Source organism: Pseudophryne corroboree, chromosome 5 (genome assembly GCF_028390025.1).
Source record: "Pseudophryne corroboree isolate aPseCor3 chromosome 5, aPseCor3.hap2, whole genome shotgun sequence".
NCBI classification, from domain to species: domain Eukaryota; kingdom Metazoa; phylum Chordata; class Amphibia; order Anura; family Myobatrachidae; genus Pseudophryne; species Pseudophryne corroboree.
Window position 1 is genome coordinate 270,881,998 of NC_086448.1, and position 21,482 is coordinate 270,903,479.

Here is a 21,482-nt window from a genome sequence, read left to right on the forward strand (position 1 = left end):
CTTTATGATGCCACCAAGATTGGTTGTCCGGCTTCCAAGCAATCTATTGCTCGTCGGCTCAGGTTGACCATTCAACAGGCCTAGACTTTGGCGGCTCTGCCTTTGCCGACGTCTATTCAGGCCCACTCGCCGAGATCTGTGGGCTCTTCCTGGGCGGCTGCCCGGGGTGTCTTGGCCTTACAGTTGTGCCAAGCTGCTACGTGGTCTGGTTCAAACACTTTTGTGAAAATTCTGTCGGTTCGACACTTTGGCCAAGGATGACCTTCAATTTGGTCAGGCGGTTTTACAGGGGTCTCGGCACTCTCCCACCCGTTTGGGAGCTTTGGGACTTCCCCATGGTACTAAAGTACAGATCGCCAGTATCCACTAGGACATTAGAGAAAATAGGAATTTAATACCTACCTGTAATTCCTTTTCTCATATTCCATAGTGGATACTGGGCACCTGCCTCAGTGCTTTGATTCCTGCTTAACTGAGTAAGTTTTGGTTGGTCTGCCATTGCGGTCCTGTTATGTTGATAGGACAGCTGTGCTGTCCTGGTTGGGTTGGTGTTGCTAGCCTCTGTTCTGGTTAGCGCCCTCCTTTTGGTTATGGTTGTGTGTTGGCTTGTTGCCTCACCGCTGTTGTATTATTCCTTCTCTCATGATATGTCCGTCTCCTCAGGCACAGTTTTCCTAGACTGAGTCTAGTAGGAGGGGCATAGAGGGGAGGAGCCAGCACACACATACACACACTAAAGGTTTTAAAGTGCCAGGCTCCAGTCGACCAGATCTATACCCATGGTACTAAAGTACAGATCCCCAGTATCCACTACGGACCACGAGAAAAGGAATTACCGGTAGGTATTAAATTCCTATTTTTGAAATCTGTAGCTGGTGATGTACTGTAACTTTAAATGCACCTCTTCATTACCTGCAGCTAATTGTTTAGTAATGGAGTGATACACATACAGTATGTGTACAGCATGGAGAGAAAACAGAGAAACCTCTGCACACTGGAGGAAACTAGTTTGTGCTTGCAAATCCAATCTGGCACTGATGTCAGTTCTCGCTAGTGATCTGATAGGCGAAATGAATATTGATTAATTGCACAAAGTGGTTCCAGTACTGATGTGTCCTATACATCTAGCCTCAATACGCCATGCAGCATGAGATGCCTGGCGCAAGTGAGCAGCCAGATCCTGTGCGTTTCTACTAGCGCCGGGTGTCTCTTTTTGCCGAAAGTGTCTTAGTTGCAATGCTATGCAGCTAGGATGCACCAGGAGACTTAGACCCAAATGTATAAAGCTTTAACAAGAGATACAGTTGGGACGGATAAAGAGTGATAAATGACCAGACAACCAGCTCCTAACTGCCATGTCACAGGCTGTGCTTGAAAAATGACTGTTAGGAGCTGATTGGCTTGTACCTTATCACTCTTTATTTGTCTTCACTTTATGTCATGTTAAACTTTAATACATTTGGGCCTTAATTTGATATCGTATGTTGTGTGTGACGGGAGTCTGGTGCAGAAGAAAGCTGAGGGTGCTGCAGTGTAGCACTTTGTATACGGATTCAGAGACTCAGTCACAACATAAAGGGGATCCTCTGTTGTGTGTTCAGCCAGACCTGTTTTGCATCCTTTGCGTTATCTGTTATCAGAGCAGGCACAGGTGCTGGCTGTTGTTTTTATTCCAATTTGGGGAAGATGGAAGGGATTTGTGTTGAGTCATATTTTCAACAGAGAACTGGCTTTTATGAATGATTTTTACAATGCGATGTGTGTTTCCAAGCAGTCAGTATTAGTACTACATGCAAAACAGTAGTTGTAGTTAGGACAATTGCTTTACTCGATTGCATTTCAAAACTATAACTACAGGATGATGTGACTCATTAACATCATTGTGTATTAGGTGTCTGATGGACAGTTGCGATGGAGGGTGGCTTGGAAAGCATTAACCTTACTTGTGAGACTGGCTAGTGTGAGCCTTCAGAGTTGGGTGGCAGTAACCATAGCAGGTGGGTGTGGGAGCTTTCCAGATGCTAATTGGTTTACTTTTTTGTTTGTTTGTTTTCTTGGTTGTGGATTCTTCCAGACATCACTCCAGTGGGCACCCAGACTATACTGTAATTTGAGATGTTGTACGGATAAAGCAGTACTCATGGGTCAGAAGCAGGAAGGTCCTTGTGTTACTATGCATGGGAAAAAAGAGAATTGTAGCCCAAAAACAGACTTGGCTAGGTTGTTTATAATCATAGTTTCTCTGACGTCCTAGTGGATGCTGGGAACTCCGTAAGGACCATGGGGAATAGCGGCTCCGCAGGAGACTGGGCACATCTAAAGAAAGCTTTAGGACTATCTGGTGTGCACTGGCTCCTCCCCCTATGACCCTCCTCCAAGCCTCAGTTAGATTTTTGTGCCCGACCGAGCAGGGTGCAATCTAGGAGCTCTCCTGAGCTTCTTAGAAAAAGTTAGTTTTAGGTTTTTTATTTTCAGTGAGACCTGCTGGCAACAGGCTCACTGCATCGAGGGACTAAGGGGAGAAGAAGCGAACCTGCCTGCTTGCAGCCAGCTTGGGCTTCTTAGGCTACTGGACACCATTAGCTCCAGAGGGACCGAACACAGGCCCAGCCTCGGAGTCCGGTCCCAGAGCCGCGCCGCCGGCCCCCTTACAGAGCCAGAAGCAAGAAGAGGTCCGGAAAATCGGCGGCAGAAGACATCAGTCTTCACCAAGGTAGCGCACAGCACTGCAGCTGTGCGCCATTGCTCCTCATGCACACCACACACTCCGGTCACTGACGGTGCAGGGCGCTGGGGGGGGGCGCCCTGAGCAGCAATATAAACACCTTGGCTGGCAAAAATACATCACATATAACCCCCAGGGCTATATGGATGTATATTAACCCCTGCCAGATTCCATAAAAATGCGGGAGAAAAGTCAGCGAAAAAGGGGCGGAGCCTATCTCCTCAGCACACTGGCGCCATTTTTCCCTCACAGCTCCGTTGGAGGGAAGCTCCCTGGCTCTCCCCTGCAGTTAATACACTACAGAAAGGGTTAAAAAGAGAGGGGGGGGGGCACAATTTAGGCGCAGTATACAACATATAGGCAGCTATAAGGGAAAACACTTTTTTATAGGTGCTATCCCTGTGATATATAGCGCCCTGGTGTGTGCTGGCATACTCTCCCTCTGTCTCCCCAAAGGGCTTTGTGGGGTCCTGTCCTCTATCAGAGCATTCCCTGTGTGTGTGCTGTGTGTCGGTACGGCTGTGTCGACAGGTATGTGGAGGATAATGAGGTGGAGGCGGAGCGAATGCCTGTAAATATGTTGTCACCCCCTGCGGGGTCGACTCCGGTGTGGTTGAACTTATGGAAGGATTACGTGAAAGTGTCAACTCCTTACATAAAAGGCCGACGACACGGAACAGCCGGCTACTCAGCTTGTGCCTGTTCCAGCGTCTCAAATGTCATGGGGGGCTCTAAAATCGCCCGCTACCTCAGATAACAGACACAGATGTCGACACGGATACTGACTCCAGTGTCGACATCGATGAGACTGGTGTACCCTCCAAATAGGTCCACCCGTTACAGGATTGAGACAATGAAAAATGTATTACACATTTATGATTATACCCCAGGTACCACATAAAAGGGTATTGTGTTTGGTGAGAGAAAACTATTAGTAGTTTTTCCTGCATCTGAGAAATTAAATGAGGTGTGTGAGGAAGAGTGGTCTTCCCCCGGTAAGAAATTGATAATTTCTACAACGGTTATTGGCAGCGTACCCTTTCCCGCCAGAGGATAGGTCACGCGGGGAAACACCCCATAGGGTAGATACAGCGCTTACACGCTTATCAGAAAAGGTGGCACTACCGTCTTCGGGTACGGCCGCCCTGAAGGAACCTGCTGATAGAAAGCAGGAGGTTACCCTATAAGATATGGTCACACACTAGGGCATTATATTGCGACCAGCCGTTGCTTCGGCATGGATGGGCAGTGCTCCCGCTGCGTGGTCAGATTCCCTGTCGGAAAATAACTATGGATAGGGACAATATTTTGCTGAAAATAGAGCATATAAAAGACGTGGTCTTATACATGCGTGATGCACAGAGGGATATTTGCCGGCTGACATCAAAAATAAGCGCTAGGTCCATTGCCGCCAGACGGGGGTTATGGACTTGGCAATGTTCAGGCGATGCCGACTCGAATCGGCACATGGAAGTTGCCCTATAAGGGGGTAAAACTGTTTGGGGATAGTTTTTCAGACCTCGTTTCCACAGCTACTGCTGGGAAATTAATTTTTTTTGCCACAGGCTACCCCACAACAAAAGAAAGCACCGTATCATCAAGTACAGTCCCAAGAGCAGAAGTCCTCCCTGCGTCCGGTAGGTCCACAGCATGGTGCTGGGGCTGCTCAGGCGGACCCGGGTACGGTGGGGGCCCGTCTCAGATATTTCAGCGGACAGTGGGCTCTCTCACATAGATCCCTGGGTCCTTCAAGTAGTATCTCAGGGGTACAGGCTGGAGTTCGAGACGTTCTTCCCCCCGCCGTTTCCTAAAATCTGCCTTACCGGCACCTCCCTCTGCCAGGGAGACGGTGTTGGTGGATATTCAACACTATAATCACAACAAGTGATTGTCAAGGTGCCCCTCCTTCAGCAAGGAAGGGGTTACTATTCCACAGTGGTTGTGGTACCACAACGGTTCGGTGAGACCCATCTTGAAATTAAAATACTTGAACTTTTATATCAGAAGATTCAAGTTCAAGATGGAATCGCTCAGGGCGCTTATTACGAGCCTGGACGAGGGGGATTACAGGGTCTCCCTGGACATCAAGGATGCGTACCTGCATGTCCCCATTCCCCCCCCCCCCCTCACCAGGAGTACCTCAGATATGTGGTACAGGACTGTCACTATCAGTTCCAGACGCGGCCGTTGGAGTTGTCCACGGCACCAAAGGTCTTTACCTAGGTAATGGCCGAAGTGATGATACTCCTTCACAAGAAGGAAGTTTTTATTATCCCATACTTGGACGATCTCCTGATAAAGGCGAGGTCCAAAGAACAGTTGGTAGTGGGGGTAGCACTCTCTCGGGAAGTGCTACAACAGCACGACTGGATTCTCAATATTCCAAAGTCACAGCTGGTCCCGGCGACACGTCTTCTGTTCCTGGGAATGTTTCTGAACGCAGACCAGAAAAGAGTGTTTCTTCCAGTGGAAAAAGCCGAGGAGTTGTCATCTCTAGTCAGAGACATCCTAAAACCAGGACAGGTGTCGGTACATCAATGCACACGAGTCCTGGGAAAAATGGTAGCTTCGTACGAAGCATAATTCCATTCGGAAGACTCCACGCAAGGACGTTCCAGTGGGACCTGTGGGACTAATGGTCCGGGTCCCATGTACAGATACAACAGCGGATAACCCTGTCAGCAAGAAACAGGGTGTCGCTGCTGTGGTGGCTGCAGAGGGCTCATCTACTAGTGGGCCGCAGATTCGGAATACAGGACTGGGTCCTGGTGACCACGGATGCCAGCCTTCGGGGCTGGGGTGCAGTCACACAGGGAAGAAATTTCCAAGGAGATTTCGCTTCACATAAATATTCTGCAGCTAAGGGCCATTTACAATGCCCTAAGACAAGCAAGGCCCCTGCTTCAGAACCAGCCGGTACTGATCCAATCAGACGACATCACGGCGGTGGCCCATGTACACAGACAGGGCGGCACAAGAAGCAGGATGGCGATGGCAGAAGCCACAAGGATTCTCCGATGGGCGACCTACACCCAGGAGAATGGGGACTTCATCCAGAAGTTTTCCAAATGCGGGTAAACCGTTGGGAATGACCACGGGTGGACATGATGGCGTCCCGCCTCAACAAGAAGTTGAAAAGATATTGCGCCAGGTCAAGGGACCCTCAGGCGATCGCTGGGGACGCTCTAGTGACACCGTGGGTGTACCAGTCGGTTTTATGTGTCTCCTCCTCTACCTCTCATACCCAAGGTACTGAGAATAATAAGAAGGCGAGGAGTGAAAACCATACTCGGGGTTCCGGATTGGCCATGAAGAGCTTGGTACCCGGAACTTCAAGAGATGCTGGCAGAGGACCCTTGGCCTCTGCCGCTCAGACAAGGCCTGCTGCAGCAGGGACCCTGTCTGTTCCAAGACTTACCGCGGCTGCGTTTGATGGCATGGCGGTAGAACACCAGATCCTAAAGGAAAAGGGTATTCCGAAGGAAGTCATCCCTACCCTGATCATAGCCAGGAAGGATGTCACCGCAAGACATTATCGCCGCGCTTGGCGAAAATTTGTTGCTTGGTGGGAGGCCATGAAGGCCCCGACGGAGGAATTTCAACTATGTCGATTCCTGCACTTCCTGCAAGCAGGGGTGACGTTTGGGCCTCAAATTGGGGTCCATCAAGGTCCAGATTTCGGCTCTGTCGATTTTCTTCCAGAATAAAACTGGCTTCACTGCCTGAAGTTCAGACTTTGGTTAAAGGAGTACTACATATTCAGCCTCCTTTTGTGCCTCCTGTGGCACTTTTTGGATCTCAACGTGGTGTTGGATTTCCTAATGTCGCATTGGTTGAGCCACTTAAAACCATGGTGCTAAAGTATCTCGCGTGGAAAGTGGTCATGCTGTTGGCCTTGGCCTTGGCCAGGCGTGTGTCAGAATTGGCGGCTTTGTCATGTAAAAGGCCTTATCTGATTTTCTGTATGGATAGGGCAGAGTTGAGGACTCGTCCTCAGTTTCTCCCGAAGGTGGTCTCAGGTTTTCACTCGAACCAACCTATTGTGGTGCCTGCGGCTACTGGGGACTTGGAGGATTCCAAGTTGCTGGACGTAGTCAGAGCCCTGTAAATTTTATTTTTCCAGGACGGCTGGAGTCAGGAAAACTGACTCGCTGTTTATCCTGATGGCACCCAACAAGCTGGGTGCTCCTGCTTCTAGGCAGTCTATTGTGCGCTGGTTTTGTAGCACTATTCAGCTGGCGCATTCTGCGGTAGGATTACCGCAGCCTAAATCAATAAAAGCCCATTCCACAAGGACGGTGGGCTCATCTTGGGCGGCTGCCCGAGGGGTCTCGGCTTTACAACTTTGCCGAGCAGCTACTTGGTCAGGGGCAATCACGTTTGCAAAATTCTACGAATTGATACCCTGGCTGAGGAGGACCTGGAGTTCTCTCATTCGGTGCTGCAGAGTCATCCGCACTCTCCCGCCCGTTTGGGAGCTTTGGTATAATCCCCATGGTCCTACGGAGTTCCCAGCATCCAGTAGGACGTCAGAGAAAATAAGAATTTACTTACCGATAATTCTATTTCTCGTAGTCCGTAGTGGATGCTGGGCGCCCATCCCAAGTGCGGATTGTCTGCAATACTTGTACATAGTTATTGTTAACTAATCGGGTTCTTGTTGTGAGCCATCTATTCAGAGGGTCCTCTGTTATCATGCTGTTAACTGGGTTTCATATCACAAGTTGTACGGTGTGATTGGTGTGGCTGGTATGAGTCTTACCCGGGATTCAAAATCCTTCCTTATTGTGTACGCTCGTCCGGGCACAGTATCCTAACTGAGGCTTGGAGGAGGGTCATAGGGGGAGGAGCCAGTGCACACCAGATAGTCCTAAAGCTTTCTTTAGATGTGCCCAGTCTCCTGCGGAGCCGCTATTCCCCATGGTCCTTACGGAGTTCCCAGCATCCACTACGGACTACGAGAAATAGAATTATCGGTAAGTAAATTCTTATTTTTTTTATGTTAAACATTAAGTGACAGCAAGCAAAATGGCAGTGTGGAATGGTGGAGGGGTGTATCCTAATCTGATTACAATTATTCTGCCTTCTATACTGTGACAAGAGTGACAGGTAGCATAGAAGTTTCAAACTCGGAAGTACTGTGCTGTTAACACATGGAGTAATCCAACAAATTGGATACATGAACTTTGTTGGATATTACAATCTTAGAGCTTCACTGTGACAAAAGCATAACATCTAAAGCTGGGTACACACCTTTGTGATCTCCAGCTGATCGGGTTAAACTCTCCCAATCGGCCGAGCGGTATGTATCTAGCCGTAACCTCTGGTAAGGGCGGGGGTAGCAGTGGGGGGAGCGGCTCCTCTATGGGGATCAGGGAGTCAGCTGTGTAGCACATAAAATATGACCTCCCGGTTTCGGCTGTTGCAGGAGTGTTATATGCCGTTTATAGGCTGATGATCTTGCAACGGCACTGCATACGCACCTATACAAACCGTTTACCTGATATCGGGAGAACGAGCTGATGATTGTATAGGTGTTTACCCAGCTTTACACTGTACTATGTGGCACGTTCTATGCTCGGTCTATCTGTCAGTGTACCTCACCAGATCAACACACTTCCTGTTGGGAACATTATAATCTTATTGGCTTACAAACGGGGGAAGGAAACATTAATTTAAATGTCTATTTTTTATTTTCTTTACAGCATTGTAAACTTAACAGTAACTGGATGAAACTAGGGAATTTATACCTTCACGTCTGTAGAGGATGTGAAAATATAACTGATCTTAAGAAATTCTCAAGATGTGTAGCTGAAGCACTTATGAAAAATTCAGATGAAGAAAGATCAGAAGTTCCTTACTGTGAATTTGCAGACACCAGTGAGTATTCTTTAATGTTCAGAGCTATATACTGTGTATATAGAGAGATATTATATTTATACAGATGTCTCCCTCTACAGCTTTACTGCTTTCTGTAGCAGGACTGCGATACATAAGTAGCACGACATACAGAGTGTGTACGCATAAGAAGTTCCCATAGCCCTCTACACCGCAGCATCGCATTACAGCAAGGCTATGTGAGGACACATCTATAGATAGATATAGTCAGTGATCGCAAATACACGCTACAGCACTTATTTTATGCGCCAGAGGCAGTGAGAGACTCTGTTCTGAAGTATAAATAGGTCCTGTAGGACTTGCTGTGACTCGCTGAAGTGTGCACCACAGCCAATAACACAATCCTCAGTTTCTCCCCAGCCAAACACCTCCAGCAGCGTCTCCCCTGTCGATCGCAGCTGGCAGCACCTCCATAACTAATTCTTGCCTGAGACCTTCGTCCCTGTTTGCCAGCTTTTATCGCACTGCCATCGCTCTGAAATTTGAATCTACAATAGCTGTCCATGCTCTGCATTGGGCATCCTTTTCAGAATCCAGCTCCACCTCTCACAAGGTTTTACACCCCTTCTCCATCAACTACCCTGCAACTTTCCCGTATGCAGCAACATTGTTTCCTCCATCATGTCCGTGGTGCCAGGCCACTCTAGTAGCCTGTGCTCCATCCACAACTTCTTCAGCCAGCTTTACCCAGGTGCTGAGGAGCAAGCTGGAGCTGCAGCTAAAGTGACCCTACCAGGGGACTCTCAGCTGGAGGTAGGAGGTAACTACTGCCCGTCATCTACCTACCCTATTCTTAGTACTACCACAGCAGCTCTTTACTCTTAACACCCTCATCCCTACCCCAGCACTGCCTACCCATAACCAACTCCTTGCCCCCGATACTGCCTCAGCTGCTATCTATCCTACCCCCAGCACTGCACCAAGCAGTACATCACATCTATTTTAACTAGAGATGAGCGGGTCCGGTTCCATTTCCAGCTCGGGACTTCCCGCCAGACTCGAGAAACTAGAATGAGGCAAAACGTCATCATCCCGCTGTCGGAATCTCACGGGATTTGGATCCCATACAAACAGCCGCGCGTCGCCGCCATTTTCACTCCGGATTTGGAGAGTGAGGGAGACAGACCTCTGTCTCTCTGTGGGTGGTGGCGTCGGGTGGGGTTAGTGTGTGCTCTGTCGGGGTTTGCTGCAGTCACTGTGGTGTACCTGTGCTGTGTTAGGGGTGCTGTCACTGGTGTTTCATGTGCTGCAGCTGTACATGGGTGTTGCTGTCCTGGCTGTCACTGTGTTGTACAGGGGGCAGGGGCACTGTAAAATATAGGGGTGCTGATATCTTAATAACATTACACTGGCCCGGTCTGCTATAAAAATTCAGGGGTGCAGTTCCTACAAATTAAAAGCACACTGCTCCTGTATGCTGTCAAATATGGGGGTGCAAATATAGCGGTGCTGGTGTCTTAATAACATAACACTGGCCGCAACTGCTATAAAAATTCAGGGGTGCAGTTGTTAAAAAATAAAAACACTGCTCCTGTATGCTGTTAAATATAGGGGTGCTGATGTCTTAATAACATTACACTGGCCCTGTCTGCTATAAAAATTCAGAGGTGCAGTTCTTACAAATTAAAAGCACACTGCTCCTGTATGCTGTCAAATATAGGGGTGCTGATGTCTTAATAACATTACACTGGCTGTTTATGCTATAAAAATTCAGGGGTGCAGTTGTTAAAAATTAAAAGCACACTGCTGTATGCTGTAAAATATAGAGTTGTTGCTGTTCAAATAATATTACACTGGCCCTGTATGCTATAAAAATTCAGGGGTTCAGTGAAAATCAATGTACACTGGCCCTGTCTTGTATGCTGTAAAATTACAGGGGTGTTGTGAAAATACAGGCGTGCTGGCACTGTCTGCGGTTGCGATGTCTAGGCCAGACCTTCACAACACTGTATGGGAAGAGGAGGCTCCTACCACCATTTGCATGACCCCTGCAAGTGCTGGTAAGCGCACCGCCAGTCCAGTTGCTGATATTGAGATTGAGGATATCACTGTAGAAGTACACCAGGATAAGGAGAATATGGGTGTAGCTGGCGCTGCGGAGGAAGTTGATGATGAGGATTCTGATGGTGAAGTGGTTTGTTTGAATAAGGCGCCAGTGGAGACAGTTGTTGGCCATGGGATGAAAAAGCCCATTGTCATGCCTGAGCAATATACCAAACAAGCCACCTCGTCAGTATGGAATTATTTCTCCACAAATCCGGACAACAGGTATCAAGCCATCTGTTGCCTTTGTCAATCCATACTAAGTAGGGGGTAAGGACGTTAACCACCTAGGAACATCCTCCCTTATACGTCACCTGCAGCACATTCATCGTAAGTCACTGTCCAAGTTTAGAAACTTTGGGTAATAGCGTAAGCAGTCCACTGTATTTAAATGATGTGGGTTTGTTTGAATATTATTTCTCTGTCAGGATGTAAACACTGAAGGGGAGGAATCTGAGGATGAGGACGACATCTTGCCACTGTAGAGCCAGTTTGTGCAAGGAGAGATTATTTGCTTCTTTTTTGGTGGGGGCCCAAACAAAGCAGTCATTTCAGCCACAGTTGTGTGGCAGACCCTGTCGCTGAAATGATTGGTTTGTTAAAGTATGCATGTCCTGTTTATACAACATAAGGGTGGGTGGGAGGGCCCAAGGACAATTCCATCTTGCACCTCTTGTTTCTCTTACGTCCTAGAGGATGCTGGGGACTCCGCAAGGACCATGGGGTATAGATGGGCTCCGCAGTAGATAGGGCACCCAAAAAGAACTTTGACTATGGGTGTGCACTGGCTCCTCCCTCTATGCCCCTCCTCCAGACCTCAGTTAGATCTTGTGCCCAGAGGAGAATGGGTGCACTGCAGAGAGCTCTCCAGAGTTTTATGTTAAAGAAGAATTTTGTTAGGTTTTTTATTTTCAGGGAGTCCTGTTGGCAACAGGCTCCCTGCATCGTGGGACCGAGGAGAGAGAAGCAGAGCTGGCTTGTGAAGTTGGGCACTGCTTCTAAGGCTACTGGACACCATTAGCTCCAGAGGGAGTCGGAACACAGGTCTCACCTGGGGTTCGTCCTGGTGCCGCGCCGCCGTCCTCCTCACAGATGCCGAAGATAGAAGCCGGATAGAGTAGGCAGAAGACATCAGATCTTCATGAGGTAAGGCCATTGCTCCCAGTCACACACACACAGAGCAGCACTGAATGGTGCAGGGCGCAGGGAGGGGGCGCCCTGGGCAGCAATAAACCTCACATTTGGGGCAAATATAGTTGGATTAGGCTGCGGAGGCAGTAAATCTATGTTCCCCCGCCATTTTTATTGAAAGATCACTGGGACCGAAGCCCGCCGTCGGGTGGGCGGGGCTTGATCCTCAGCACTAACCAGCGCCATTTTCTCCACAGACGCTGCATGAGGAAAACGCTGGCTCCCTGGTCTCTCCCCTGCTGAACTTCACAGGCTGGAAAAAAGAGGAGGGGGGCACATTAGCGACGCAGTGAGTGGGAATTGGCATATTATTATATAGAAAAGCGCTATCTGGACATAATTTTCCAGTGTTTTTAAGCGCTGGTGTGTGCTGGCATACTCTCTCTCTGTCTCTCCTTAGGGCCTGGTTGGGGTTTTGTCCCCTTATAGGTTAATCCCTGTGTGTGTGGGGTGTCGGTACGTGTGTGTCGACATGTCTGAGGCGGAAGGCTTCTCCAAGGAGGAGGTGGAGCAAATGAGTGGTGTGTCCCCGTCGGTTGTGCCGACTCCAGATTGGATGGACTTGTGGCATATGTTGAATGCAAGTGTAGCATCTTTACATAAAAGGCTTGATAAGGCTGAATTAGGGGGGACATCAGGGGGTCAATCCTCGGATTGGACCGACTCACAGGGCCCGTCGGGGTCTCAAAAGCGTCCCTTAACACAAGACACTACTACCGACACGGATTCTGATTCCAGTGTCGACTATGACGAAGTAAAATTGCACCCTAGGGTGACTAAAACCATTCAGTGTATGATTGTGGTAATAAGGGATGTGTTGCATATTGTGGATGAACCCTCGGTCCCCGACACAAGGGTACACATGTTTAAGGAAAAGAAACAGATTATTAACTTTCCCACATCTCATGAATTAAATGAATTCTTTGGAAAAGCTTGGGAGACTCCGGATAAGATCCCCAAAAGAATTTATATGGCATACCCCTTCCCTAAGCAGGACAGGGAGATTTGGGAATCATCCCCCACTGTGGACAAGGCCCTGACGCGCTTGTCCAAGAAAGTGGCGCTACCTTCTCCTGACACAGCGGCCTTTAAGGACCCTGCAGATCGCAGGCAAGAAACTACCTTAAAGTGTATTTATTCTCATACGGGTGCTGTGCTAAGACCGACAATTGCGTCGGCATGGGTGTGTAGCGCAATTGCAGCTTGGACAGATGAGCTGACAGATCAATTTGATAATAGGGATAAGGATACTATATTCCTAACTCTAGCCCATATTAAAGACGCAGTCTTATTTATGAGGGATGCTCAAAGGGACATTGGATTGCTAGCTTCTAGGGCCAATGCCATGTCTGTCTCAGTGAGAAGATCCTTATGGACTCGCCAATGGACGGGTGATGCGGATTCCAAAAAACATATGGAAGTACTACCCTATATAGGGTGATGTATTGTTTGGGGATGAGCTGACGGACCTGGTTTCCACAGCTACAGCAGGTAAATCAAATTTTTTACCATATATTCCCCAACAGCAAAAGAAAGTAACACCCTATCAGATGCAGTCCTTTAGGTCGCACAAGTCCAAATGAGGTCGGGGATCCTCTCTCCTTGCCAGAGGTAAGGGCAGAGGCAAGAGAGCACCTGCTTCGGCAGGTGCCCAGGAACAAAAATCCTCCCCGACTGCTCCAAAACCCACAGCATGATGCTGGGGCTCCCCTGAGGGAGTCCGCAACGGTGGGGGCACGTCTTAGACTTTTCAGTCAGGCCTGGGTCAGTTCGGACCTGAACCCCTGGGTGTTGGAAATAGTTTCCCAGGGTTACAAATTGGAATTCGAGGAGGTGCCCCCGCGCCGATTTTTCAAATCGGCTCTACAAGCTTCCACATCGGAAAGGGATATAGTGTTAGCTGCAATTCAGACGCTGTGTATACAGCAAGTGATAATCAAGGTTCCCCTGCACCAGCAGGGAAGAGGTTACTACTCAACCCTATTTGTGGTCCCGAAACCGGACGCTTCGGTCAGACCTATTTTAAATCTGAAATCCCTAAACCTGTACATAAAAAGATTCAAATTCAAAATGGAATCTCTCAGAGCGATAATAGCCAACATGGAGGAGGGGGAGTTTATGGTGTCTCTGGACATAAAGGATGCGTACCTTCATGTCCCCATATATGCCCCCCATCAGGAATACCTGAGATTCGCTGTACAGGATTGTCATTACCAATTTCAGACGTTGCCGTTTGGACTCTCCACGGCCCCGAGGATTTTCACCAAGATAATGGCGGAAATGATGGTGGTCCTGCGCAAGAAGGGTGTCACAATTATCCCATACTTGGACGATCTCCTGATAAAAGCGAGATCAAGGGAGAAATTGCTGAGCAGTGTGGCGCTCTCTCTGAGAGTTCTCCAGCAACACGGTTGGATCCTAAATCTACCGAAGTCACAGTTGATTCCGATAACTCGACTACCGTTCCTAGGTATGATACGGAACAAATGAAGGTCTTCCTCCCAATAGAGAAAGCCCAAGACATCCAGAACATGGTCAGAGACCTGCTAAAACCGAAAAGGGTGTCCGTTCACCAATGCACTCGAGTTCTGGGGGAAATGGTGGCGGCCTACGAGGCCATTCCCTTCGGTAGGTTCCATGCAAGGACTTTTCAATGAGACCTTCTGGACAAGTGGTCCGGGTCCCATCTGCACTTACATCGGAAAATAACTCTGTCCCCAGGGACCAGAGTGTCCCTCCTGTGGTGGTTGCAAAGTGCTCACCTCCTGGAGGGTCGCAGGTTCGGAATTCAGGATTGGATCCTGGTTACCACGGACGCGAGCCTCCGAGGTTGGGGAGCGGTCACACAGGGAAAAAACTTTTCAGGGTCTTTGGTCAGACCAGGAGTCTTGTCTACACATCAATGTGTTGGAACTTAGGGCCATTTACAACGGCCTTCGACAAGCGGAGAGTTTTCTTCGAAACCTACCGGTTCTGATTCAATCAGACAATGTCACAGCAGTGGCTCATGTGAACCGCCAAGGCGGGACAAGAAGCAGAGTCGCGATGGCGGAAGCCACAAGGATCCTTCGCTGGGCGTAAAATCATGTAAGCGCTCTGTCGGCTGTCTTCATTCCGGGAATGGACAACTGGGAAGCAGACTTCCTCAGCAGACACGATCTCCATCCAGGAGAGTGGGGTCTTCAGCAAGAGGTCTTTGCAGACGTAACACGTCTTTGGGGAACTCCTCAAATAGACATGATGGCGTCACGCCTCAACAAAAAACTTCGGAGGTATTGCGCCAGGTCTCGGGACCCTCAGACAGTAGCAGTAGACGCTCTGGTAACGCCGTGGGTGTTCAAATCGGTCTACGTGTTTCCTCCTCTTCCTCTCATCACAAAAGTGTTGAGGATCATAAGACGAAGAAGAGTACGGACGATACTCGTTGTCCCAGACTGGCCTCGAAGGGCCTGGTACTCGGATCTACAAGAGATGCTCACAGGAGATCCCTGGCCTCTTCCTCTGAGGGAAGACCTGTTGCAGCAGGGGCCCTGTGTATTTCAAGACTTACCGCGGTTACGTTTGACAGCATGGCGGTTGAACGCCGAATCCTAGCGAAAAAGGGGATTCCGGAAGAGGTCATCCCTACTTTAATAAAGGCTAGGAAGGAGGTGCTGATAAAACATTGGCCCTCATTCCGAGTTGTTCGCTCGCTAGCCGATTTTCGCAGCAGTGCACACGCTAAGCCGCCACCCTCTGGGAGTGAATCTTAGCTTAGCTGAATTGCGAACGAAGTATTCGCAATATTGCGAAAAGATTTTACTTTGCAGTTTCTGAGTAGCTCGAGACTTACTCTTCCAGTGCGATCAGTTCAGTGCTTGTCGTTCCTGGTTTGACGTCACAAACACACCCAGTGTTCGCCCAGACACTCCCCCGTTTCTCCAGCCACTCCCGCGTTTTTCCCAGAAACGGCAGCGTTTTTTCACACACTCCCATAAAACGGCCAGTTTCCGCCCAGAAACACCCACTTCCTGTCAATCACATTACGATCACCAGAACGAAGAAAAAACCTCGTAATGCCGTGAGTAAAATACCACACTTCTTAGCAAATTTACTTGGCGCAGCCGCAGTGCGAACATTGCGCATGCGCAGTTAGCGGAAAATCGCACCGATGCGAAGGAAAAGAACGAGCGAACAACTCGGAATGAGGGCCATTATCACCGTATCTGGCGAAAGTATGTGTCTTGGTGTGAGACTAAGAATGCACCTACGGAAGATTTTCATCTGGGTCGTCTTCTCCACTTTCTACAGACAGGAGTGGATATGGGCCTGAAATTAGGCTCTGTTAAGGTACAGATTTCGGCCCTCTCGATTTTCTTTCAGAAGGAATTGGCTTCTCTTCCAGAAGTCCAGACGTTTGTAAAGGGAGTGCTGCACATCCAGCGCCCTTTTGTGCCTCCAGTGGCACCATGGGACCTGAACGTGGTGTTGCAGTTCCTAAAATCACACTGGTTTGAACCACTTAACAAGGTTGAGTTGAAATTTCTTACCTGGAAGGTGGTCATGTTGTTGGCCTTAGCATCAGCAAGGCGAGTGTCAGAATTGGCGGCTTTGTCACACAAGAGCCCCTACTTGATTGTTCATGTGGATCGAGCTGAATTGAGGACACGTCCGCAATTTTTGCCTAAAGTGGTTTCTTCGTTCCATATGAATCAACCTATTGTGGTGCCTGTGGCTACAAGTGACCTGGAGGATTCCAGATCCCTGGACGTAGTCAGGGCCTTAAAAATTTATGTAGCCAGGACGGCTAGAATTAGGAAAACAGAGGCTCTGTTTGTCCTGCATGCGGCCAATAAGATTGGCGCTCCTGCTTCGAAGCAGACTATTGCTCGCTGGATCTGTAATACGATTCAGCAGGCTCACTCTACGGCTGGATTGCCGGTACCAAATTCGGTTAAGGCCCATTCCATTAGGAAGGTGTGAGCTCTTCTTGGGCGGCTGCCCGAGGCGTCTCGGCATTACAACTTTGCCGAGCGGCGACTTGGTCGGGGTCAAACACAAGTTTGATACCCTGGCTGATAAGGACCTAGCGTTTGCTCAGTCGGTGCTGAAGAGTCATACGCACTCTCCCGCCCGATTGGATGCTTTGGTATAAACCCCATGGTCCTTACGGAGTCCCCAGCATCCTCTAGGACGTAGGAGAAAATAAGATTTTAAACCTACCGGTAAATCTGTTTCTCCTAGTCCGTAGAGGATGCTGGGCGCCCGTCCCAGTGCGGAAACTCTGCAAGACTTGTATATAGTTGTTGCTTACTTAAGGGTTATGTTACAGTTGACATCGGTATTGGACCGTTACTGTTGTTTTTGTTCATACTGTTAACTGGTTATGTATGTTCCAGGTTACATGGTATGATTGGTGTGGGCTGGTATGAATCTTGCCCTTGGATTGCTAAATCCTGCCTTGTATTGTCCATCTCCTCTGGGCACAGTTCTCTAACTGAGGTCTGGAGGAGGGGCATAGAGGGAGGAGCCAGTGCACACCCATAGTCAAAGTTCTTTTTAGGTGCCCTATCTCCTGCGGAGCCCGTCTATACCCCATGGTCCTTATGGAGTCCCCAGCATCCTCTACGGACTAAGAGAAATAGATTTACCAGTAGGTTTAAAATCTTATTTTTTTCTTTGCATTATGTGCTCTTTGGGGCCTAGTTTTTAAAACTGCCATCCTGTCTGACACTGCAGTGCCACTCCTAGATGGGCCAGGTGTTTGTGCCGCCCACTTGTGTCGGTTAGCTTAGTCATCCAGCTACCTCTGTGCAACCACCTGGCCTAAAAACAATATTGTGAGGTGTAAGGTGTTCAAAATAGACTGGAAATGAGTAAAAACTAATGTTATTGAGGTTAATAATACCGTAGGATCAAAATTAGCCCCAAATTCTGTGATTTTAGCTGTTTTTATGGGGTTTTTTTAAATCATCCAAAACCCAAACCCAAAAGTGTGGTTTTGGCAAAACCAATCCAGATCCTAAACACAAGCGGGGATCCAAAACCAAAACACGAAAAGTGCCCGCCGCACATCTCTAATTTTAACCAGCCCCCTTATTTGCCCTCAGTACTGCCCAGCAGCTATCTACCCTTACCCCCTCTCTACCCAAAGCACTGCACCCACTACTGCCTGCCCTCCTTCCTACCCCCAGTGCTGCCTACCTCATCCTACTCCTTGTCCCCTGTATTGCCTCAGCTATCTATCCTACCCCCAGTACTGCCCCAGTAGCTATATACCCTTACCGCCTCCCTACCCTCATCACTGACCCCAGTGCTGTCTGCCCAGTTCCACTCCTTGCCCCCCAGTGCTGCCCCAGCTGTTATCTACCTTACCACCAGCACTGCCACAAACAGCGCCTCAGCATCTATCTTAACTTATCCCCTTCTTGCCCCCAGCAGCTATCTACCCTTACCCCCTCCCTACCCCGCAGTACTGCCCCAGCAGCTATCTACACTTATCACTTCCCTACCCAAAGCACTGCCCCAGTACTGTCTGCCCTTAACCCCTCCCTACTCTCAGCACTGCCCCCAGTTCTGCCCGGCCCTAACCCCCTCCTTGCGCTGAGTACTGCCCCAGCTGTTATCTATCCAATCCCTCTTTACCCCAATTGTTGCATTCCTTTATGCCCCTCAACCCCATCTATTACCTACTCACAGCAGTGCTCCAACTGCTCTCTGCCCTTACCTTTCCCTGCCATTGCCCCATCTATCCCTCCCTGCTACCTGCCCCCAGCACTGCCCAAGCTTCCATCTGCCTCCAGCACTGTCTCAGCTTTTGCCTGTCCAGACCCCAAGTTTTGAAAGTGAAGGGTCACTGGGACCAACATATTTTGTCACTCAGCACTGATATTTATAGAGATAAATAGGGTTGATCTCTTGTCAATTGACTGTTAAGGTGTGTACACACGGTAAGATATTTTCTTCCGATTCTGACTATATAGTCAGAATCGGAAGAAAAGATAGTGCAGATCGCAAGGTGACAGTCACCTTGCGATCCCGATCCGATGCCGATGCGCGGCCCCGCGCGGTCGGCATCGGACGAAAAAATAGGCTGTGCAGGCAAGTCAATCCTGACTATCTCTATAGAAGAGATAGTCAGGATTGACATCGCACATAGCCAGCATCGTAAGCACACTCATTATGTGCTTGCGATACTGGCTAAGTGCCGACCCGGCCCCCTGTCGCACGGTGAGAATCGGATAAGTCCGAATCTCACCGTGTGTATGCACCCTTAGTCCTTTTTGTAAGATATTATTATTTTTTTTTGTCACGGTTGGCTTCGTTATAATGTAATCTGTCTAATATTCTTGCGGAGGAGATGCTACTTGTTGCTAGTGTTTTATGATAATGCAGTAAAATATTAGCTGAATCCACATGACTGGTTCCCTCCTATTTGCATTTCTATTTTCAAATCTCCATATAGTATCCATGTACATAAGATTTGATGACCCTACTACTCAGCGGTCATGTAGACTTGCTAAAATGTTGCGTCCTGTAACAGATGTGTCCTCATATACTGTTGTTCAAGTTGCTACAAACAGGTGTCCTTGGCGCTGCATGTAGAACTTGTGCCAAAACCAGGGGTAGGCATGTTAAGACTCAGAAGGGTCCATGCCATTCCACAGGTTCACCGCTAGGTGGCCAGTGCTCCACAGTAGAGGTGTTCAATAGCAGTGGATGGAAACAGCATTTTAGCAAGCCCTGGCTGGCGGCTAATCCTTTACAGACAGTAAACAGTCGCAGAGGTTAAATATCCAGTACACAAAATTTCTAATGTGATGTGTAACAGTTTCTGAAGGCATGTGCTATAATTTTGGAAATGCACTGTGTCCAAGCGCATGGATACAGTAATGTTTGTGACAGTTTTTGCAAAGCAGCACAGCAGGGGTCAGTTGAGCACCACCGTAGACTGGCATTATTGATTCATGTGAGCTGTCATTGACCGAGTGATATTTTTTAGCATTAGGCTAGAAGTGATTTTTTTTTTTTTTTTTATTAATACATTTTTATTTTTTTTAGAGGTGGTGTCCTGTGATTTGGTTAATATTTTGATACGGGTGTAAGCGGGCTCTTGATGCCTGGACATGCTGGCACTTGTGGTTCACCTGTAAAAAAATAAATACATAAAAAGTATGGTTTATATTTACCATTGCCTCCATATCCACTGCCACCAGTGGTACAGAGAAAAGCTCTGCTGCTGTTGGCACTAGAGCTGGTTGTACACAGTAGGGAGGTAGGATAGCCTAATGCTGGTAATGGAATGAGTTAGGTAGGGTGTGAGCATTTATTTTTATTTTTTTTTGTTATATAAACTTTATAGCAGCTAAAAAAAAATGTACTTTCCATCTCTATTGGCTGTGGTAGGTGACTGTGAAAAATAGCCAAGTAGAGGCATGTTCCTTCCATACTTGCTAAGGATATGGCAAATAGACAAAGTTAGTCTTGTTTGATATTCATGTGATTAGAGTGATACGAAGTATGCCTCTATTCAGGTGCGGCCAGGGTAGTTTTTCCATTGCAGCTATTAAATGGGATAGTCAGTCCCTATGATACAAAATACACAACAATAAATCTAAAAAGCAGAACTCAATATTACCTTATAAGGGAAGTTAGTGCATAAATTAGAACGGATGGAATGGATAAAAAAAACCTATTTAATATCACAAATTTAAAATGGTTACATAGCATATGCTCTCAAAAAAGCCATAAAAGCCCAAAACCTAAAGTCTATAAAACTCCGTTCATATCTCCATGTGAGCAGAAATGTTATTGGATGGTTGTTCCTCAATAGATTAACATCCAGAACCAGCTTATTTGCTCAGTTACTGATACAGCACTCCCTGTAGATGATCAGAATAAAATTATCCAGCTGTAGGCTATAGTTACCACATCTATGCACAGATTGCCAGGGTCAAAGTGAAGAGTCACAACGCCCAAGATTGGATCCCTCATATGCATGCGGTGTGTCTGGCTGGCTAAGTCTGTAGTGCAGTAGATAAAACTGCGATGTCCAGAATACAGTGGTTAGGCTGCTAAAATCAAGATGTTTGGTTCAGGAACCTTTGTGGACAGGGCCGGATTAAGGTTGTCCCAGGGAACCCCCACACAGTGCTGTGTGAAGTCAGTCAGACAGCACACTCTAAAGGAGTCCCCTCCGGCGGCTCAGCTATTTGTCCGCGGAGGATGTCATAATTATAGAGGGAGTCTCACAGGATAGGGATGTAAAAATAAGATTTTACTTACCGATAAATCTATTTCTCGTAGTCCGTAGTGGATGCTGGGGACTCCGTCAGGACCATGGGGATTAGCGGCTCCGCAGGAGACAGGGCACAAAAATAAAGCTTTAGGATCAGGTGGTGTGCACTGGCTCCTCCCCCTATGACCCTCCTCCAAGCCTCAGTTAGGATACTGTGCCCGGACGAGCGTACACAATAAGGAAGGATTTTGAATCCCGGGTAAGACTCATACCAGCCACACCAATCACACCGTACAACTTGTGATCTGAACCCAGTTAACAGTATGACAACGTAGGAGCCTCTGAACAGACGGCTCACAACAAGAACAACCCGATTTTTTTGTAACAATAACTATGTACAAGTATTGC

General features: G+C 48.1%; 1 protein-coding gene across 5 annotated transcripts in view; it reads left to right on the forward strand.

The window, feature by feature from the left end:
* TOPAZ1 (testis and ovary specific TOPAZ 1) overlaps positions 1 to 21,482 on the forward strand; it is a 627,583-nt gene that overhangs the window by 440,497 nt on the left and 165,604 nt on the right. For all 5 annotated transcript variants that reach the window (XM_063922327.1, XM_063922324.1, XM_063922325.1 and 2 more), the window contains exon 12: positions 8,431 to 8,605. In XM_063922327.1, coding sequence (XP_063778397.1) covers positions 8,431 to 8,605 — 175 coding nt within the window. The remainder of the gene's footprint in view (positions 1 to 8,430; positions 8,606 to 21,482) is intronic.